At 40.7% G+C, this 23,697-nt stretch overlaps 1 protein-coding gene across 2 annotated transcripts; it reads left to right on the forward strand.

The window, feature by feature from the left end:
• Window positions 1–1,400: 1,400 nt before the first annotated feature.
• Window positions 1,401–23,279, forward strand: PLA2G12B (phospholipase A2 group XIIB). 2 transcript variants are annotated; one of them, XM_041747216.1, is made up of 4 exons: window positions 1,401–1,768; window positions 12,489–12,577; window positions 16,090–16,255; window positions 21,809–23,279. In XM_041747216.1, exons 1-4 carry the CDS (start codon window positions 1,558–1,560, stop codon window positions 21,925–21,927), a joined length of 585 nt encoding a protein of 194 aa, XP_041603150.1. In that variant the 5' UTR covers window positions 1,401–1,557; the 3' UTR covers window positions 21,928–23,279. The 2 variants fall into 2 exon arrangements, with proteins under 2 accessions (XP_041603150.1, XP_041603149.1); XM_041747215.1 differs by having other exon boundaries at window positions 1,402–1,768; window positions 21,806–23,279.
• The last annotated feature ends 418 nt before the right edge of the window (window positions 23,280–23,697 follow it).

Here is a 23,697-nt window from a genome sequence, read left to right on the forward strand (position 1 = left end):
CCCACAAACCCCTGATCCCCGCTTTACCAGTAACAGCCTGTCCATTTCCAACAGTCCTCTTGCCTTTGTATCTCAGGTTTCTCATGTCTCAAATGGGAATGGTGTCTACCCTGCTTCATAGAATTGATGTAAAATACACGCACATACACACACACACACACAGCGGTTTGGAAAAAAATAGGTGTTTTAAAATACCGGTGGCATTGTTGTCCATATGAAATATTTTTTTAGGAGCGCCTGCATGGCCTGGTCAGTTAAGCATCTGCCCTCAGCTCAGGTCATGATCTCTGTCCCAGGATCGAGCCCCACGTTGGGCTTCCTGCTTAGCAAGGAGTTGGCTTCTCTCTTTCTCACTCCCTCTGCCCCTCCCCATGCTCATGTTCTAGCTCCTTTTTAAATAAATAAATAAAATCTTTAAAAAAAAGAAGAGAAAAATAGTTTTTAGCCATTGCCCTTTCTGGAGTTTGAGTCTCTAGACAAATACATTTTTTATCTAAAATGAAGAAGTGTAATTCATGATTTCCTATAGAGCTTTCCAGACTTTTGAGAGATAGCCTAAATGACTCCTCCTGTTCATATAGGAATCATTTATATAGACGAGTGATCTCACGGATGGAATTCATTTCTTCATGTGACTAAAAGCAAAGTATGAGAGTGATGCCGAAACACTGGACTCCAGTCAACAGTCTTAAAGCCTACGATTTCAAATATTGTTCCTGACAAGCCCTCTAACTTCTAAGCAGCTCTGAGTAAAAACAAGACGAGGAAAGCAGAGGCCGACACCAACCCCCCAGCACCATCCCTGGGCAATCTGTAGACCTCAGACACTGCTGAGGGCAAGCAACACCACTCTAACAAGGAGGCCAAACTGTCCCAGCACTGGCATTGCCGCGCTTAGTAGCTCTGCCGGATTAGAGGCCGAGTCTGAGAGCCAAGAAGAAGGGATCAAGGTAGAAGCCGGGGTCCCAAGTCTGGAAGCCCACTTCGTGCAAACTCACAATATTCTGACCGTTGGTACAGGTGACACTGTTGACTCCCTGCTTTTGTGGTTTTCCTGAGCCCTCAAGACATCCCACCACATCTCCCTGGAGACCGTGCCCTGGTAACTGGCTTTAGGGGGACACTGGGACCTGCGGACAAGCTCTTGTGTCAAGAGGCTGGCCCTGAAGAACCAAACTTGTAACAGATCAGTAGGTTAACAAGCTGGTTGGGGGGAGAATTCCAACTGCTCCACGGCTCAAGCCCCCTACAAATTGGCCAACATCTTAATCTCTGTCCTCCAGGCCTGTGGAATCCACTCTGAAGTGTTCTCTCTCACTGGCCATCCCTTAGACAGGCCCTCCCACTGCCTAACCTTTGCCCTTTCTAATTGCCCTGATCTCATCCCAACCTCCATAGCTATGTTTAAAGTCCACCTCTGGGGAACACACAGATTGAGTGTTCCAGATAATCCCCTTTCCAGTCCTGCTTGACATCTGGCCAGCAGGCTTCAGACCTGGACTTCCTGGGACACTGGCCAGGGTTTGAGGAAGACCCCAGTACCTACCTGGCTTCAGGATGAAGTTGGCCACCGGCTTCCTGATTTTGTGGCTCAGCCTGGGGGGTGGCCTGGCTCAGAGTGACACCAGCCCCGATGCCGAGGAGTCCTATTCAGACTGGGGCCTTCGGCACATCAGGGGCAGCTTTGAATCTGTCAACAGCTACTTCGATTCCTTTCTGGAGCTTCTCGGAGGGAAAAATGGAATCTGCCAGTACAGATGCCGCTACGGTGAGTGCGTGCCCTGCTTCCCTTCCCAGGTGGACCTGTGAACGGCTGGAGCAGGGTCATCCCTGTCATCCACTTCCTAGGTTGGCTTGCCAGATTCAGCAAATAAAAACAGAGGGATCCCAGGGAAATGTGAGTTTCAAATAAACAACCAATCATTTGTTAATACATCTGAAATATTTGGGACATACTCACCCTATAAAGTACTGGTTGTTTATCTGAAATACAAATTTCACTGAGCTTCCTGTAACTTTTCTGACAAACGTACTCCTGGGAGACTGGTTCCCTGAGGCCATTTTAATGAATTTGTGGGGAGGCCAGTACTTAGGGACTGGGAGCAGGGGTGGGGGGGGGGAGAAGATGAGGGGTCTTTGTGAGGGGTTCCTAGGGGTGAAAACTGGAGATGAACATTTGAAGCAACCTCTGCCAGCGGGGGAAGCAGTTTCCTCAGTCTCCCCCGTGCTAAGCTTGGAGATGGATTCTCCTTCCCCCTCACACAGTTCACACCCTCCTGCCAGCTCGGCCAGTCCCTCAAGGGCTCCCAGGAGGGCAGGCCCTGCTGCTTCGGCCTGGATCAGCGATGGCAGGCCGTCAGGGGGCAGGGGGCCTTGCCGCCAGCCAACTCTGCCAGCATGGATGCGGCCCTGAGCAGGCCTCGTGCTGCCTCTCAGTCCTGGTGCCCCATGTACAACTGTGAATGGGTGGAGGCACCACCTTGCCTGAGTTGTAGAGAGGGCACCAGGGAGCACTCTGGCTGCCAGAAGGAGTCCCTGGCACCAGATCTCCCTTCTCTGAGCTGGGAGTCACGTGAGCGCAGCAGAAAGCAGGGCCCTGGGCCCTTGCAGCCAGGAGGCAGGGGGAACTTCAAATGCAGAGGAGAGATTATTTTCTAAAGTATACACAGTTTCACACAGCATTAGTTTTATGGTTTAGTTTATCAAATATTTCATCACAGGACTGGACGAAAATGGTGAGTCAGTCTAGCCTAGCAGGAAAAACATTTGAGAAATGTTTTCTCCAAACACTCAGCAGATGAAACTCAGCTTGGAGAGAGACTCGAAAAAGCTCCTTAATTGCTGGGCTCATCAGTCTCACTCCTTTTTACCTTCGAGCTGGGCACATCACTTCCTTACAAACCACAAGTGACTCAGAGACAATGGGTCATCCTCACAGCAGAACCCCAGAGTCTCACAGGACACGGATTTTAACCCGGTACAGTTATGGTGAACAGAGGAGCTGCATCTTCTCTGTGAAGATCCCAGAGGATAAAAAGTGGTCTGTGCTAGGACCCCCTGGGCCCCTAACTCTACCTCTGTCCCAAGTGGGCCGGACAAATGCAGAGGTGCCTTGTCCCTGGACTGTGCTCACCCAGCTCTCAGCAATGGTGCAGGAAGGGGGTTAACTGGCTTCCCGGGTTGAATAAATACAGGTGCTATTTTCCTTCCTAGAGATAATAAGAGACTGTGGTTTAGCAAATACATAACCACAGGAATTTGAGGGGGAAACAAGAATCAAACCTTCTTCCTTCTCTAGCAAAAGAGCATTAAAAGATTTCAGCAAATTTTGGTTGCAAGCCTCGACCCCAGCAGGGTCAGCAGTCACTGGTCGGGGGTGGGGGATAGTCAACAGAGACATTGCAGGAAGGCAAATAACTCCACTCGCTCTGAAAACAGAGCCTGTTCAAGGAGGGACCTGAAAAACACATAGGAAATACAGGGTTAAGCCTTATTACCTTTGGAACCCGGTGGAGTTCGAAAACCTAGAGGCTGTGGCCAAACAGCACAAAATATCTTCTCAGTTGATCATGAATCAAGCTGTCTTTGGAAGAGATAATACCTAATAATTAACTGGGTCTCTGTCCTTTCTCAGTTTGCTTTGTGATACACTTCTTGTGTGTAATGCCTCTCTCTAGAGCAGTGGTTCTCAAACTCCCCTGTGCTTTGAATCCCCTGGTGTGCTCATTTAAAAAGATTGCTACTCCCCCGTGTTTCTGATTGGGTAGGGCGGTAGGTCAGGGGTGGGGCCAGAGGATGTGCCTTTGCCAGAGTTTCCAGGTGATTCTGACGCTGCTGGTCCTGAGTCCACACTTCTAAAGAAAAAAAAAAAAACAAAAAACTGCTTTAAAGACTGTGATCTTTTGTCAGAGGAAATAACTTAGCAACAATTAGTCTACAAGAAAAAAATTTCTAGGGATCCCTGGGTGGCTCAGCGGTTTAGCGCCTGCCTTTGGCCCAAGGCATGATCCTGGAGACCCAAGATCTAGTCCCACATCGGGCTCCCTGCGTGGAGCCTGCTTCTCCCTCTGCCTGTGTCTTTGTCTCTCATGAATAAGTAAAATATTTTTTAAAAGATTCTATTTGATTTCTACTTCACTATTTAAAACCATAGTCCTATCTTGGCCCTGCAATTATAAACACCTGGGGAGCTTCAAAAGCTCCTGCTGCCCAAACCAATTTAATCAGAATCTCCGTGAGTTGGAGACATCAGTATTTTTAAGGTCTCCCAGGTGATTAGCAAGTGTAGTCAAGGTATGGAGCAGTATTTTGAAAGGTCATTCTTGGAGAACTTCAGTCCATAGGTTGTTCAGACAGGGGAAGGTGCATTTGTGTCCTGGTACCCTACAACACTGTGACATTGGTTTCCTCACTTCTTAGATCTATAGCAGCCTTGTTTTCATGTCAACACAAAATCTGTACTTGTCAAGGAACAGGCTATAAATATAATGAGATTCAGCAGGTAGCAATGGGAGATGTAGCACAATTGCTACAAGGGGCCTGCACTACTGTGAACAAGAGTCCCTCTCTCACCCCCAGAGATTCTGATTCAGTAGGTCTGCGGTAGGGCTCTGGAACTGCTCAGGTGGTTCTGGAACCAGACTTTGAGAAATAACTAGTAATGGAAAAATCATGGGTTTGAACTGGGGGTGGGGTTGGGGGTGGGGGTGAGTGAATTCCATTGCTGGTGACCTTGGGCAAGTTACCTAACTCTCTCAACCTCTGTTGCCTCATGTTTATAAATATGTTAATAACACCTACCTTAGGTATAGGAGATACCAAGCAGATTTTATAAACATTATGAGAAAGATGGTCTGGTGAACAGGTGAACTATGCCTTCAGATCCTTCCAGTTCTCTTTCAACATAAAATTAAAAAACACAGGGATACCTGAGTGGCTCAGTGTTTAAGCGTCTGCCTTTGGCTCAGGTCATGATCCCAGAGTCCTGGGATCGCAGGGAGCCTGCTTCTTCCTCTGCCTATGTCTCTGCCTCTCTCATGAATAAATCAATAAAATCTTTTTTAAAAATTTAAAAAACACAGAAATCCCAGTAGTTAGACAACACCCTCTCAGCTTCTGGAAGAAATCATCCAATGCTGATTTAAATGTTCTGTGCCTTTATGAAGGTCCCTGGATGAGGGTACCCGGAGCAGAGTTTCTGTGTTTTGTAAATCATGATTGAAGACACTATCTGCACTCATGCTTGATTAAAAGGACCTCATGATGAATTTCTTCTTGGGCTTAGTTCTAGAAAAAGTATCTCTAAACTTCAGTCTTCTTCTTTTATTTATTTATTCATGATAGACACAGAGAGACAGGGAGAGGCAGAGACACAGGCAGAGGGAGAAGCAGGCTCCATGCAGGGAGCCCAACGTGGGACTCGATCCTGGGTCTCCAGGATCATGCCCTGGGCTGAAGGCAGGAGCTAAACTGCTGAGCCACCCAGGCTGCCCAGTCATCTGTTTTCAAGAGGGCTTTTTGTCTCTATAAAATCTAGAGCGAAGTGTTATGAACCTGTGAGTTTATATATTTTTCCAGGGAAAGGATTCACAGCCTTCATCAGATTCTTAGGGGATCCATAGCCTGAAAAAAAGAAATAGCCACTGGTTTATTTTTTATTTTATTTTTTTAAAAGATTTTATTTATTTATTCATAGAGACACAGAGAGAGAGAGAGAGAGAGGCAGAGAGAGAAGCAGGCTCCATGCAGCGAGCCTGACGTGGGACTCGATCCCGGGTCTTCAGGATCACACCCCAGGCTGCAGGTGGCGCTAAACCGCTGCACCACCAGGGCTGCCCTAGCCACTGGTTTAGAGGCAAAGATTGTTCTTTTGCTAGGGTGACCAGCTGTCCTGGTCTGCTGGGGATGGAGGGAAGAGGCAGGGTGGGGTAGGGATTCCTGGGATATGGACTTTTAGTACTAACACGGGGGCAGTCCCAGGCAAACCAGGACAACTTGGTCATCCTCCCTCCTGCAGTAACTTAATCTGTTTTAGCAACTGAAATAGAGTTTATTGCTTCAGTAAAATTGTCAGAGTTCTGCTTTGTTCCCTTGATGTGTTCGTCATGTCACATTTGAGTGTTTCTGGAAGGATATACATGTATTTTTTTTTTTTTTTAAGATTTACTTATTTGAGAGAGAGTGAGAGAGCACGAGAGCATGCATGAGCTGGGGAGGAGCAGAGGGAGAGGGAGAGACAATCTCAAGCAGACTCCCTGCTGAGCATGAGCCCAATTTGGGGCTCATCCTATGACCCTGAGATCATGACCTGAGCCAAAATGAAGAGTCGATGCTTAACCGACTGAGCCACCCAGGCACCCCTGGAAGGATATACATTTTAAATAAAGTACTTTGATTCTTTAGTGGACTTCCAGTGGAGCACAGCTTCTGCAGGAGCCAGCTGGGTGGGGAGAAGGGACACACCCTCCCGGGAAGACATAACCCTTGACCTGAGTAATAAAGCCCAGTAGTTTTTACTGTACTTTTCAGTGACAAAACTGAGAGAGAAGAAAGGCTGGGTCCAGGAGGCAATGTGCATGCCTGTGGCCGAACTTGGGTTTTCTAACTAACTCGCCTCCTAAATCTATCTAATTTGCCTTTTATTTATTTTTTTAAAGATTTTATTTATTTATCTGACAGAGAGAGACAGAGAGCGCACAAGCAGGGGGAGTGGCAGAGGGAGAGGGAGAAGCAGACTCCCTGCTGAACTGGAAGCCCCAGTGCAGGGCTCGATCCCAGGACTCTAGGATCATGACTGGAGCCAAGGGCAGACACTTAACCAACTGAGCCTCCCAGGCACCCCCTCATTTGTCTTTTAAGTGTCTGACATGTTTTATGGTGTTTCATTTTGTTCAGAAGTTTTTCATTTTCATAAGATCAAGTCTGTCAGTCTTTTTCTTTACAGATTCTCAATTTTGTATCTTGCTTGGAAAGCCATCCTCACATCACAATTATAACAACCACCTTCTGCTCGTTTTGTCTGTGAAAGCAGCCATAGCTAATATGTAATAAATGACTGTTGCTGGGTTCCAATTAAAATTTTCATGGACACTAAAATCTGAACTTCATATAAATTTTCACAGGTCACAAAATATTATCCTTGTTTTGACTACTTTTTTCTCCGAACCATTTAAGAATATAAGAACATTTTTAGCTGGCAGGCTATACAAAAACAGGCAATGGGCTGGTCTTGGGTCATTTTTTACCAACCCCTGAGCTAGAGGATCAAGTTGTCAGCCTCCCACTCCTATAAATAGCCAAAACCAGACAAAAAAATTAATCTGTGGACATAGTATATTATCAATGCCTAGACTCAAAACATCAAACTATAAAGACTCAATACAACCTAAAACTACTCAAACTATAAGTTGAGGATATAGTAAATTATTGCTGCCCAGACTCAAACCATCACCTTTTTTATTAGAACATTTCTTTCAGGGGCACCTAGGTGGCTCAGTAGGTTAAGGTCTACCTTCTGTTTGGGTCATGATCCCAAGGTCCTGGGATTAAGCCTTGCATTATGGTCAGTGGAGAGCCTGCTTCTTCCTCTCCATCTCCCTCTCCTCCTCTTCTTGCTTGTGCTCTCTCTCTCTGTGTCAGATAGATAAATAAAAATATTTTTTAAAAAATAAACTTTTCTTACAAGCTTCATTTCTAAATGGAATTCGTAAACTATTAAATTCATGAACAGCTATCATGAACTATTAAACACACACACACAAAATAACTATCAATAGCAGGACAGGTAGGCAGTGTCTGTAGTTGGTGTTCCATTACCTTTCAATCTGGGATAGAGAATTTTATCTTCTATGAGTCATCAAGAATGAAAAAGGCAGAGGGTAACCCAGGAAATGGCACTGCATCTGCTGCAGAAGCTCTTTATCAACAAAATTATTAGAGAAGTTTTATCATAAAATTTACACATTTGTTTCTTCGTGAAAAATTTCCTCCCTAATTTCTATAAAGCTAGTATGTGTAGGACATTTGTAAAAGAACAATCCAAAGAAAAAATAAAATCACCACAATCATCTTACCTACAGGGGACAATTCACATTTAATCTGTGGCATAGTGTGATTATTTTCATATGTGTAATTTGATGACTAACACTATTTAACACATTTTACCCATTCCCCAACTCCTGGTAATTCTCTCTCTCTCTCTCTCTCTCACACACACACACACACACACACACACACACACACACACGGATACACATACAGAATAGGTATCAGTGGTAGGTTACATTTCTCAAGACCTTGGAAAAGTAGTGTAGGGATTACTGGTGGGTTGGCAGGCCCCATCAATAAACATAGTTCCTCTCCATTACAAATATAAAATGTTGGGTGAAAATAAAACATTTAAAAAGTACACCCTCAAGCTAGAATGGAATAAAGCAAAACCTATAAGTTCTAACTGAAGAGGAACAGCAGTCCCAAAGTGGTGAGCAGGAGCTGACTTGGAGTTTTTTGTCAGGAACATATGTAGATTCTAGGGGCTGAGGGATGGGTTTTAATATCCATACAAAGAGGGGTGCCAGGGGGTGGCTCAGTCAGTTAAGCATCCGCCTTTGGCTCAGGTCATGATCCCAGGATCCTGGGATGGAGCCCTGTATCAGGCTCCCTGCTCAGTGGGTAGTCTGCTTCTTCCTCTCTTTCTCCTCCTCCCTCTTGCTCATACTCTCTCTCTCTCAAATAAGTAAATTAAATCTTTAAAAAAAAAAGTGAAAAGACAAGCCAAAGAATGGGGAAAAGTATTTGGAAGGAAGACATGAGTGGCTAATAAGCACAGGAAATGATGATCAATGTAATTAGTTATTAGGGAAATGCAAATCAGAATGACCATGCGATACCACTTTACACTCACTAGGATGGCTGTAATTGAAAAGACAGTTTTTAACAAGTGGAGGGAAAAAAAGCAAGTGAAGGAGAAGATGTGGAGAAATTAGAACGCTTCTATATTGCTGTGGGGAATGTAAAATCGTGCCACCACTTTGGAAAATAGTCTAGTGGCTCCTCAAAATGTTAAACAGAGCTAGCATATGACTCAGAAGTTTTATTCTCATGGGGAAATGAAAGCATATTGTCCACACAAAATAATGTTTGTAGTAGCATTTTTCATAATAGCCAAAAAGTGGAAAAAATCCAAATGTTCAGGGATCCCTGGGTGGCGCAGGATTTAGCGCCTGCCTTTGGCCCAGGGCGCGATCCAGGAGACCCTGGATCGAATCCCACATCGGGCTCCCGGTGCATGGAGCCTGCTTCTCCCTCTGCCTGTGTCTCTGCCTCTCTCTCTCTCTCTCTCTCTCTGTGTGTGACTATCATGAATAAATAAATAAAATCTTTAAAAAAATCCAAATGTTCATCATATTTATCGACAATAAAAAGAAATTAAATACTGACCCATGCTACAACATGGATGGACCTTGAAAATACTATGCTAAGTGAAAGAAGCCAGACACAAAAGGCCACATATTGATTTCATTTATGTGAATGTCCAGAATTGGCAAATTTATAGAGAAAGAAAGTCGATTAGTGATTGTCTAGGGCTGATAGATCACTTCATCTTGGAAGCAACATATCTCCACTTCGGCCGTATTCTCTAGGTCACAGAGACCAACGGGACAACACACAAGGGTGTGAACACCAAGAGACTGGGATCACTGGGGACATCTTGAACACGACCTCATATAAACACTGTACCACAGAAACAAATGCCAAACAGATTGTGGCAGAGATGATCCTTGTAGCCTAATATCTTCCTCCTTCTCTATAGTAATAAGTCCCTCCTGCCCAATTTTAAGCTCATGGGTACCCACTTTTGCAACTAGGTATTGCTGTTTGATTAAGGTCTGGCCAAAGGGAAGTTCGATGTGTGTATCCTTCTGGAGTGTGTTTATTAAAGAGAGGGGCTGTGACCATTCTGCCTTCTTCTTTTATCCTCCTGCTTGTAATATGGTTGTGTTGGCTGAAGTTCCATCTTGAACCATGACAGCCAGGGTTCCATTCTAGGGCTGGTAGATCAGAAAGCTAGGAGCAGAAAAGTGTAGATTTACAATATAAGCCTATATCCACAATTCTAGATTATAATATATTCTATCTTGTTTAAGCATCTGAATAATACAGTATATAGGGAATAGAATAAATACATGGTAATATTATAATACTCTACTGAGGGACATAAAGGAAGACACAAGTAGATAGAAAACTGTATTATGCCCTTGTTTAGGAAGACAGTATATTCTAAGAAAGTCAGTTGTTTCCAGATTAATCTATAAAATCCATGTATTTTCAATCAAAATCCTGCACTACCTCTGATAAACTTTACTAAGTTGATTCTAAAATCCAGTTGCAAGACAATAGGTCCAAAATAGTCAAAACAATTTTTAAGAATAATGAAGAGGGGTACCTGGGTGGTTAAGCGTCTGCCTTTGGCTCTGATCATGATTTCAGGACCTTGGGACTGAGCCCCGCATTGGGTCCTGCTCAGTGGAGAATCTGCTTCTCCCTCCCTCTCTGCCCTCCAACCCCACCCCCTGCTCATGCTCTCCCTACTATTATTATATTATTGTCAATGAGTTTCTTTCATTTTGTTGTTAATTGGTTTATATAATTGGTTGCTCCTAAGTTAGGAGCATAAATATTTACAATTTTACAATTCCAGACTTCAGGCTGTATTACAAAGCTGTAATCATCAGGACAATATGGTTCTGGCACAAAAACAGACATATAGATCAATGGAACAGAATAGAGAACCCAGAAATGGACCCTCAATTCTATGGTGAGCTAATCCTCAACAAAGCAAGAAAAAATATCTAATGGAAAAAAGTTTCTTCAACAAGTGGTGCTGGGAAAATTGGAAAGACACATGCAGAATAACAAAACTGGATCATTTTCTTAAACCTTACACAAAGATAAAATGGATGAAAGACCTAAATGTAAGATAGGAATCCACCAAAATCCTAGAGGAGAACACAGGCAGCAACCTCTTTGACCTAGGCTGTCCACAGCAACTTCTTGCTAGACACATCTTCAAAGGCAAGGCAAACAAAGGCAAAAATGAATGATTTGGACTTCATCAGGATAAAAAGCTTTTGCACATCAAAGAAACAGTCAACAAAACTAAGAAGCAAGTGATATATTTGCAAATGTCTTAGCAGATAAAGGGCTAATATCCAAAACCCATAAAGAACTTATCAAACTCAACACCCCCAAAACAAATAAACTAGTCAAGAAATGGGCAGAAGAAATAGAGACATTTCTCCAAAGAATACATGCAAATGTCCAACAGACACATGAAAAATTGCTCCACATTACTTGTCATCCTGGAAATACAAATGAAAATCATAATGAGATATCACCTCATACCAGTCAGAATGGCTAAAATTAACAGGTCAGAAATAACAGATGTTGGTGGGGATGCAGAGAAAGAGGGAATTCTCTTATACCATTGGTGGGAATGCAAATTGGTACAGCCACTCTGAAAAACAATATGGAGTTTCCTTAAAAAAGTTAAAATAGAGCTACTGTATGATCAGCAATTGGACAACTGTATATTTATCCAAAGGATACAAACATAATGATTTGAAGGGGCACCTGCACCCCAATCCAATGTTTATAGCAGCAATGTCCATAATCGCTAAACTATGGAAAGAGCCTAGATGTCCATTGACAGATAAATGGATAAAGAAGAAGTGGTACTTATATACAATGGAATATTACTTGGCCATCAAAAAAAATGAAATCTTACCATTTGCAATGATGTGGGTAGAACTAAAGGGTATTATGCTAGGTGAAATAAGTAAAAAAAACACAAATATCATTTGATTTCACTCATATGTGGCATTTAAGAAATGAAACAGCGGATCATAGGGAAAGGGAGGGAAAAATAAAATAAGACAGAATCAAAGAGGAGACAGACCATAAGAGACCCTTAACTACAGGAAACAAACTGAGGGTCACTGGAAGGGGAGGAGGGGGTAACTAAGTAATGGCCATTAAACAGGTCATGTGATATAATGAGCACTGGGTGTTAGATCCAACTGATGAATCACTAAACTTCACCTCTGAAACCAATAATACACTATATGTTAACAAACTGATTTTAAATAAAAGAAAAATTAGAAAAGAAAAAAGCTAACAGAAACAAAAGAAACATTAGAATTATTAGTAAATGAATATTCATGAAAGTCTTTGAGAATAGGAGAAAAATGCCAAACTAATCTGAAGGTTATGACATTATCATTATCATTACCATCATTACCACCTGACTGGGAAGTGAATATCTGGTGAGGAATGATAACTTTTATTTTTATTTTTTATTTTTTTGAGGAATGATAACTTTTAAAAGAAAAGTTGCATATGCTTTTAGATAATTTTTATCTGATGAATGTTCCCAAATGCTTAATTTCTAAATATTTCTTCCTGCTTCTTTCCTTTCTTTCTCCTGCTAGGAAAGGCACCAATGCCCAGACCCGGCTACAAGCCTCAGGAGCCCAACGGCTGCAGCTCCTATTTCCTGGGTCTTAAGATACCAGAAAGTGTATGTACCACCATTATTATTTTCTTAGTTGATTGTTTTAACTGAGGCAAGTCCAAGTTATCAGTGATCAGAGTGATAACTTAGGGAATATAGTTGAGCAGTATAATTATTTTAAACTGGATGCAGAGTAAGGGAGATAATTTTCAAAGAAATCACCTGATTTCCTTTCATCAGAGACAGCTGTCCTCAGAGAAGACCTTGTGTAGTGAACTTCAAAATCACCTCTGCTAGTATCAGCTAAATCTTAGCGGATCAAACATCACTTCATCTGAAATCTAACAAGTTTGACTTCTTAAATTTAGTGAGACTTTTCCTGTGATGTGCTGGAGGCATTGGCACTGACCATAGATACTTTTGCAAGTGGTTGATTTCAGGCTGGTAGCACCGAACCAAGTATGTTTAGAGTATCAAGGTCATAATAATCTGCACACACCCACTCACATACAAGCATCCAGCCCCCAGCCCCACCCCTGCCCCCATTCGGCCACTGGCTAAACTGCTGGCTGTTTCTCAAACCCCTGGCCTCCCATGAAAACAAGTAATAAACTGATTTATTTTAAGACCTCTTGGAGGCTCCTTTATCTTTTTTTACTTCAGAAAAGAGATGTTATGTAAAATGTAGGTAGAAGGATTTCATATCTAAGCTGTGATTTTTTTTTAAAGATTTTATTTATTTATTTGAGAGAGAGAGAGAGCACACGAGAGAGAGCTCGAGGTGTGGGGAGGGGCAGAGGGAGAAGCAGGCTGCCACACGGAACTTGATCCCAGCACCCTGGGTTGTGACCTGAGCCGAAGACAGAGGCTTAGCAGACAAAGCCACCTTGGCGCCCCTAAGCCATGATTTTTGAATTGTGTCTTAACAAACTTCACAGGCTAAACTTCACTTTTCTGCTGATTCAAAAGATTTACTTTGTAATAGTTTTCTAAGCAGCTTAATGTTTATTCTTCTATCAAAAATGCTGCCCACCAATGCATTTTTGTGCAAATTGGAAAACTGTCCCCTCGCTTCTTCCATTTGTCAGAACTTTATCTCAATATACTGTTAGAAGAGGAAATTTCACTGCCACTGGCTAGACATTTTTCTTTTTTCTAAAAAAAGATTTATTTCAGAGAGAGAGAGAGAAAGAGAACATGGAGGGAGGGGCAGAGGAAGAGAGAATCTTAACCAGACTCTGCTGAGCGCAGAGCCTGACTCAGGGCTCGGTCCCATGAGCTTGAGATCAGGACCTGAGCTGAAACCAAGAGTCAGATGCCTAACCAACTGCGCCACCCAGGCACCCTGGCTAGGTATTTTTCTCAATTAATATACAAATCTACGATATCCCATGGGAAGGTGGCCCTTTTCATATGACACTCTTGCACACTGCATGACCTGCCCAGCTATATGTCCCGCCTTGTCTATGCTCATCAATATGCATATGGACACAGAAGAAAGGCAAGCTTTTCAAATATATATTTATATTAGAGAAATCCTTGTTTTTAGCTCATGTACTTGATGCCAGTTTAGAAGCTATGGAAGTGGTACTGAAACCTCTATGGAAATGTAAAAGTGGATGGAAATTAAGATGGACACATTAATGCTTCAGCAAGGCTTGACTTGTGAACAAACTTCCCTCTGCCCTTCACTGTTTTTTCTGTAGAATCTTTGTTCTAGGAACTTGGTTTAGAGTTGATACCGAGTAACGAGATTTGGAGGGCTGGCACCCATGCTTGAAAACATAAGGGACATGCTGGCAGCATAAATCAGATTCCTACTGAAACTGCCCCCAACCCTGTATTTTCCTATAAAACCTCTCAGCCCCTCACCCCGGGGCTTGCTTGTAGTCTAGGAGGCATTAGCCTGCTGCAGCCTCCTTTGCCTGGCAAAGGAATAAACTAGCTCCCTATTTTAACCCCAGACTCTGTCTTCATATTACACATTTTGGCTCCAGAGCACAGAGGTCACTTTTCAACGACAGTAGGCACTCTATTTTGGGAGTAATTTTGGGAGTAATGTCATTTTGTTTAATGGTACTAGTATTGTTTAGAACTAGTTCAAGAGTTTCCAGTTGAGTTGAATTGAATGAGAGTGACTATACTCATCAAATTTGCAGGCACCTCTGCTGTGATGATATGTGTTTCGTTGTAGGGATGAGGTACAAACAAAATGGTTTACTGCAATGATAGGAATCTGCCCAGAAGTGCAGAGCCCAGGCTGTTGCCTTGTCTAATGAGTTACATTCCCTCTTAATGTAACAATGTGTTTTTTTTTTCTTTTTCTCACAAGGGCATTTTAAACTACCAAGGTCACTACTCTGCTTTAGGTGACCTTGGAGCAAAAGTTCAAGTAAGGGAACACTTCAGGAGACCCAAGTGGAAAGGATCTCTAATAGCTGGTTCATCAACCCCCATCCATACCGTGAAACCAGATTTCCACAGTTTCCCCTCAGGTCCAAGTCTGTATGATCAGAAGAACCACAAAAGATTCTAAGATGCTCTGCCTTTGTCTAGACACCCTCATTCCAAAAATTTTCACACACCACCAAACAATTGCTCTCTGTAATCACTCATTCTATCATGCCCCTTCCTTGTTTGAGAGTCTTTATCAATTCTTCCTGGTTATTTTGGAAGTCAGGGTCATCCATCAACTTGCCTTTCTCCCTAATTTAAAACACAATAACCAAACAAACAAAAAAATCCCTGCTAAGACCCCTGAAAGACTAAACAAACTGACTTGCACACATATGATTTGCTCATATCTCCTTTTTTTACCTGCTACACCTTAAGTCTACTTTCACTCCTAATAATCCTCTCCAAAAAAACAAAACAAAGCAAAACAAAACATGTAGAGTTATCAAACTCTAGATTTGGCATTCTATGAACTTAATCAGTTTATGCACAACATTTACAATTGTTTATAAGATGCTTAATACATATATCTCTGTGTGTGTGTGTGTGTGTGTGTGTGTGTGTGTTGGCTCTTGCCATTTGACTGCTGTCCCCCTATGGTCAGGAATCATGTGCTCTACAGCTCACTGTGCTCCCTGACACACAAACCTTTAAAACAGCGCTATATGAGATGGGTCCCTAATGAATGCTGATGACCTCTTGATGAACTGAGGCTTAATTTTTCATAATTCTGAGCTTTCAGATCCTTTGCTCAAGCAAAATCTCAATATCTTAGGCTTTAGTTGAATTTGGAAGTCCTGCAGCTCTGTCTTCACTAACCTTCTGATCTCTATTTTCATCACTGTCATGGCCTGTGAATTTGAAAATTGCTAAATCTAAAAGTAAAAGAAGAAAATAGGCTACTCAGAGTTAATAAACTAATAACCAAACCATGACTGAAACTTAACATCTTGTGACTGTCAACCTGATGTATTCTCTCCAGTTGGTGTTTCTGAATTGATCTGCATGTATAATCGGAATCTGAGAACTGGTAAGTTAATAACAGGGAGGGCAAGGTTGCCTAAGGTCCTTGGTCTAAACGTGGCATTTTCTTCCTTCTCTTTCTTTCATTCACTTTTCTCCAGATGGACTTCGGCATTCCAGCAATGACCAAGTGCTGCAACCAGCTGGATGTCTGTTATGACACTTGTGGTGCCAATAAGTATCGCTGTGATGCAAAATTCCGATGGTGTCTCCATTCTATCTGTTCTGATCTGAAGCGGAGTCTGGGCTTTGTCTCTAATGTGGCAGGTAGGTATCTTAAGGGCATCATCTGGTAAGCAGGGAGTTTTGTTCCTGTTTTCATACAGAAATGTATCCAGAGCCCCGTTACACAAAGAGACCATCAGAGCTCGCTGAACTTTCTTATAGAACACTGTGACAAATGTAAGATGGGCGAAGGAAGATTCTGGGCATTCCTTCACTAAAGTTCTTGCTGTCCTGCCCAGGAGCTGCTGGCACCACTCCTGATGGAGAGTGCCACACCAAAGTCTTCCCAGAGATATAAAAATCTATCCTTCAAGATCGGAGAAAGGGTTGCCCAACTGGCTTTGGCTATTCATTCCACTATTAAATAATTTTCCCTATTAGGAGTAATTCTGTAGAGGACCACTTGGTTTGGTTTAAGCTCTTTTTTCCTTATTTTGTTTTAAGTTAGGGAAATATTTTTTTCAAACTTATCTTTTTTTTGTGTAAAGCTCTCTCTATATACTTGAGGATAATTATTTTTAGGCAACTGCTTAGCTACCTAGTTTCTACCACTGATTGCTGATTGTGTGATTTCTTTTCCCTGATTCACCTTACGGAAAGCTGTAATCCTTTAGTTTCTAAAGCCAGAAAATTACATCCAGGTATTAGCATTATATATTTTTAGTTGGCAAAGTTTGAAGTTTAATCTTATAAGGAGCTGGCCTCATGCCACTGAGAAAGTCAGCAGTAGAAAGAATCTTGGATCGTTTTCATAGATCAATGTCTAGAGTGTAGTCCTGAAGTGTGAAGGCTTGAAAATATGATAATTAGTTAGGCCCTGTAAAAGGGAGTATCACTCTATCTGTATCTACAAAAGGTGAATAAGTGCCTGCTGCTAATCTAGAGTTAGGTCAGGTTACTTCCTCTAAGCAATGTTCTATTGATTTCTTTCTCCTATCTCTTTGATATGCCACTTGCCTGGTTACTGCAAGTTAATTTAATCTCTGGGTCCCATCTGATCTATTTTCCCCCATAGGGACCAGATATATTTTTGTACCACACGAATCTGGTCATTTCTACTCTCTGTGTAAATCCTTCAATTGGTTCCTCTTCCTTGGGATTAAATCCAAATTCCTTAGTAGGATATACATAGCTCTTTCTGATCCAGTCCTATCCTACCTAATATTTTCTCTCATTTTGTGGGTTTTTTTTCCCACTTTTTTGATGAAATTACTTGCAAAGCAGAAGTTTAATATTTTAGGTACAGTTTATCTATTTTTTTTCCTTTTGTTGCTTGTACTTTTGGTGTCATATGTAAGAAGGCTTTGCTTAAGCTCAAAGTCACAAAGATTTGCTCCTAAATTTTTTTCTAAGATTTTGTTTTAGCTTTTTAGGTATATGATCCACTATTAGTTAACTTTTGTGTATGGTATAAGAGGTCTAACTTCATTCTTTTGTATATGGATATACAGATGTGCCTGCATATTGTTGAAAGACTATTCTTTCTCACATCCAATTGTTTTTTTGCACTTATCAAAAATTAATTGAACATAAATTCAGTGTTTATTTCTAGACTTTCAGTTCTGTTCCATTGATCTATGCCAGTACCACACAGTCTTTATTACTGTGGTTTTGTAGTAAACTTTGAAATCAGGAAATGTCCTTCAACTTTGTTCTTTTTCAAGATTGTTTTGAATATTCTGAATCCCTTGTATTTCCATATGAATTTTAGGTTCAGCTTGTCAATTTCTGCAAGAAATGGCAGTTGGAATTTTGATAGGGCTTTTGTTAAATCTGTAGACAATTTGAGGCATGTTACCTTTTTAGCAATATTATGTTTTCTGATAAACATGAATCTTTCCATTTACTTGGATCTTCTTTAATTTCTTTCAATAATGCCTTATAGTTTTGGAGCACAAATCTCATACTCCTTTGTTTAATTTATTCATAAGCATTAATTTATTTCTTTTGTTGTTATTGTAAATAAAATTTTATTAATTTTACTTTCAGATTATTCATTAATAATGTACAGAAATATAACTGATTTTGTATATTGATCTATTATCTGGCAACCTTGCTGAACTTACTTGTTAATTTTGATAGATTTTAGTAAATTCCTTAGGTTTTTCTCTACAGAAGATAATGCCATCTACATATCATCTTCCTTTCCAATGCCTTTTATATATTCCTCTTGCCAATTTTCCAATCTAGAACTTCCAGTCAATATTGAATAGAAGTGGTGAGAGCAATGTAGGCAGCAAATAAACAAATGGTACAAAACAAAGTATCAAAGAAGAAACTAAACGAGAAATAAAAAAAAATATTGAGACAAATGAAAATGGAAACAAAACATACTTAAACTTATGAAATGCAGCAAAAGCAGTTTTAAGAGGGAAATTCATAGACATAAATGCCTACATCAAGAATAAAAGAAAAACCTTGAATAAAAGAACCTAGATTTATACCTCAAGGAATGAGAAAAAGAAAAACAATGGAGCCCAGAGTTAGTAGAAGAAAGGGAATAACACAGATCAGAGCAGAAATAAATTAAATGAAGACTAAAATAACAATAGAAAAGATGTAAATGAAACTAGGAACCAGTCTTTTATAAAAAGATGAACAAAATAGACAAACTGTAGCTAGACTCGCTAAGAACAAAAGAGAGAGGACCCAAATAAAAAAGTCAGAAATGGAAGAGGAGGCATTACAACTGATATCACAGAAATACAAAGGATCACAAGAGATTACTATGAATAATTATATACTAACAAATTAGACAACTGTGAAATGGGTAAATTCCTAGAAACATACAATCTACAAAGAATGAATAATGAAAAAATAGAATCTGAACAGACTATTAGTAAGGTGGTTGAATCAGCAATCAAAAATCTCCCCACAGGGGATCCCTGGGTGGCGCAGCGGTTTAGCGCCTGCCTTTGGCCCAGGGCGCGATCCTGGAGACCCGGAATCGAATCCCACATCGGGCTCCCGATGCATGGAGCCTGCTTCTCCCTCTGCCTGTGTCTCTCCCTCTCTCTCTCTCTCTGTGTTACTATCATAAATAAATTAAAAAAATAAAAAATAAAAAAAATCTCCCCACAAATGAAAGAACAAGATGGACTTTTAAAGTGGCTTTAACATTTAAAGAAGAATTAATAAGCCATTGAAATGGTTTCAACATTTATTTATTTTAAAGCCTTTATTTATTTATTCATGAAAGACACACACACACACACACACAAAAAAAAGACACACACACACACACACACACACACACACACAGAAGCAGAGACAAGGGCAGGGGGAGAAGCAGCCTCCATGCAGGAAGCCCGACTTCGGACTCGATCCTGGACCACCAGGATCAGCAGATGTCCCGACATCAGAAAACGGATGTCACAGATCCAAGAAGAGCTGTGTCAGGAAAGAGCCAATTGACAAGATTTTTTTTTCCTTTTTTCTAATTAACTTTGATTCTCTGATTAATGCATGCTTATAGTAAAAAAAAATCAACAAAGGGATCCTACCTCCAAAGTATCCGTACTTATATCTAACAAATGATCACTTTAAATTTTAGAATATACTCTTTGAATATTTTCTTCTTTTGCAGAATTTCTACTTATAACATCATCACAATTTTATTCAAATAATAAAATATTATGAATAGCAAAACAAACAAACAAACAAACAAAAAACACCACTGGGCCGAAGGCAGCGCTAAACCGTTGAGCCCCTGGGACTGCCCAGGCTTCAACATTTAAAGAAGAATTAATGCCAATCCTTCTCAAAGTCTTTCAAAAAATAAAAGAAGAGGGAACACTCCCAAACTCACCTTATGAGGCCAGCATTACCCTGATACCAAAACTAGACAAGGGCACCACAAGAAAAGAAAATTACAGGTTAATATCCTTGATGAATATAGATGCAAAGTCTTTGATAGAATATTAGCAAAACTAATTCAGTAATACATTAAAAGGATCATACATCATGATCAAGTGGGATTTACGCAAGGGATGCAAAATTGTTTCACATCAGTAAATCAGACAATCTGATACACCACATTAACAAAATGAAGCATATCATATGGTCATCACAATAGATGCAGAAAAAGCATTTAACAAAATTCAACATCCATTTGTGGTAAAAACTCTCAACACAGTAGGTATAAAGGGAACATACCTCAACATAATAAAGGCCATGCATGATAAGCCCACAGCTAACAGAACACTCAATGGAGAAAAGCTGAAAGCTTTCCCTCTAAGATCAGGAACATGGCAAGGGTGCCCACTTTCACCACTTTTATTTAACATAGTATTGGAAGTATTTTAGCCAGAGAAATTAGGCAAAAAGAAGAAATAAAAGATATCCAAATTGGAATGGAAAATGTAAAACTGTCACTGCAAATAACATGATATCATATATGGAAAATCCTAAAGACTCCACAAAAAAACTGTTAAAACTAATAAGCAAATTCAGTAAAGTTGCAGGATACAAAATTAATATACAAAAATCAGTTTTGTTTCTATACACTAATAATGAATTATCAGAAAGAGAAATTAAGAAAAAGATTTCATTTTTTTAAAATATTTTTTTAATTTTTTTTATTTATTTATGATAGAGAGAGAGAGAGAGAGAGAGAGGCAGAGACATAGGCAGAGGGAGAAGCAGGCTCCATGCACCGGGAGCCTGATGTGGGATTCGATCCCGGGGCTCCAGGATCCCGCCCTGGGCCAAAGGCAGGCGCCAAACCGCTGCGCCACCCAGGGATCCCCAAAAGATTTCATTTTTACAACAGCATCAGAAAGAATAAAATACTCAGGAATAAATTTAACCAAGGAGGTGAAAGACCTGTGCATTGAAAACTATAAGACATTGATGGAAGAACTGAGGATGACACAAAAAAATGGGAAGATATTCTGTGATCATGGATGAAAAGATTCAATATTCTTAAAATGTGCATACCCAAAACAATCTACAGTTTCAATGTAATCCCTATCAAAATTCTAATGGAAGATGTTCTGAGATGCCTTCCCTTCCCTAATAACCCTTGCCCCTAAAGGGATAGAGACTCTTTCTGGGTGTTCCCATACCACCTTGATGTCACTTCCATAATGGTGTAGTGTAACCATTGTTTACCTGCCCATCCTGTCCACCTCTTAGTCCAAACTGCGAGTACTTGAGCTGGCATCTCTTTGGTCTTTGTATCCCTTACCTAACAGAATGACTGACCAACACACATGGTTTTTCAATGAGTGAACTGTTAATTATCCCACACCTGGACAGAGAAAGCTGTAGGAAACATACAGTTACCTGAGGGAATGTTCTGCGCAAATGGTAGGGTTTCCATAGAGTATGGGAGATTCTGATTGCTAAACATGATTTAGACCTGGAGGCCCATAAAAGAAGAGTACCCCCAAATGTATTCTGCTTTACTAGATTGGATGGAAGCTAATGAAAAAGCTTCTTCTACATGTATGTTTTTCTTTTTAATTCTGTATTTGGATTAAGGCCTTAAGTAGGATGATGTCATCCTGGTATGTCATCCGTGGAATTACTCAAACCACTTGGGATAGTTTTGTATATTAACCTTTTACTTCTCTTCATTTTTTTTTCAAGTAGCCTGTGATTCTCTGGTTGATACCGTGTTCAATACTGTGTGGACCTTGGGCTGCCGACCTTTTATGAATAGCCAACGTGCAGCGTGCATCTGTGCAGAAGAGGAGAAAGAAGAGTTGTGAAAAAGAGGTGCTCCCTTCCTGGTTTTGAGTGACGCCACAGCTGTCAGTCTCTGAGAGGGTAGTGTGGCAGATGTGTCTCATCCTTGCTTCCAAAAGTTTGGATGCCACAAAGCAAGAGAAAGAAAACCTTGTTCTACAGCTGGAAAGTGAGTCCCATCCTTTGAGGAGAATTGGAAAAAAGCCATGGAAATATTTGAAGACTATTCTTCATTTTAACACTGGATTCCCCAACTAAGACATATTGCCTGGCAACTCAGTTCTTAAAGACTAAAATAAAGACGAAAATACTGGGATTCCTGGACTGGGTAATTACAGTCTTAAGTGAAATTTTACAGAGTTCAACCATTTGCGAGGCAAGGACTTTCCTCTGGTCCATGTCTTAGTTGCCAGTCAGCATCTCATATTTAATAAAGTGTACTTTTTAGAAAAGAAATGAATGAATTCCATTATCTCCAATGTGCTTCCATTTCATTTAGAAGAGAACAGAACCCATCTCGGTAAGTTCCACCAATGATAACCATCATTCTCACTGGTGCTGAAGAGATAAGAACAGGCGGGCAAAGTCAGAGACTTACCTGGTTGAGGCCAATGGAGGTGGAGATCAGATGTTGTTAGAGGTTCCATTTTTTCCTTCAGTGAACTATTCCTGCTGATATTCCCAATTCCTAAGTGGTATTAGTGTCCTGTTAAGATCTGAGAAGCACTTGGTAAAAATTGCGACTGAAGAAAGCCAAGAAAAGTCCCTGAAATCTGAGGAGACACAAATGGTCAATCCCTAAACTATGGTTCTCTACCCTGACTGCAGATTAGAAGCACCAGAGAAGCATTAAAAAACAAAGCATCTCTGGGGGTGGTATCTCCCTATTGGTGTTTTGCAAAGGCTCCGCACCTGATTCTGATGCCCTGGGAAGGCTGAAGTCCTAAGGTCAGGAACTGGCAAGTGAAGCTCATGGGCCAAATCAGGCCTAACACCTGCTTCTGTGAAGTTTTATTGGACCACAACCATGCTCTCATTTGTTTATGGCCACTCCTGTGCTACAACCTCAGACTTGAATAGTTGTGACAGACTGTATGGCCAGAAAGCCTAAAACGTTTACCATTTGGCCCTTGACAGAAAAAGTTGGCCAATTCCTGACCTGGGTCATTCTCTTTTCCCTTCATTTTGTTAATTTTACTGGTTCGTTAAGAATTGTTGATGATAGCCATTTCTAAAAAGAAAAAGAAGAAAAACTGTTTCCTGATCTGCAAAGCCATAAAATTAATTGGCACATTAAGAAATTGGATTTAATTGCATATAAAATTTATCCCTGTGGTTTATAATATTTATTTCAATAAAATGTATTAAGCATCTACCTACGAAATAGAGTATGGTATAATTTTACACCTTTTTCTATTGCTTCATTAGTCTGAGGGCATAGGATGCCAAATAACAGGGCACACGGTACCAAATTTTAACTTTGTCTATAGTTCAGTCATTGAACAACTTAAGCATGTTAATAAATTTTTTTAAAAAGATTTATTTATTTATTTTAGAGAGGGGTGGGGAGGAGGGATAGGATAAGGGAGGGAGAATCTTAAGCAGACTCCATGCTGAACAAAGCCCAAGGCAGGGCTTGATCTCACAACCCTGAGATGACAACCTGAGCCAAAACCAAGAGTCAGATGCATAACCGACTGTGCCACTGAGGCACCTTGGACGTTAATAAATTTATTAATATTTATTAATTGAATATATTTCACTTAATATAAAAATATCAAAAGAAAACATCG

This window comes from Vulpes lagopus, chromosome 3, assembly GCF_018345385.1.
Source record: "Vulpes lagopus strain Blue_001 chromosome 3, ASM1834538v1, whole genome shotgun sequence".
NCBI classification, from domain to species: domain Eukaryota; kingdom Metazoa; phylum Chordata; class Mammalia; order Carnivora; family Canidae; genus Vulpes; species Vulpes lagopus.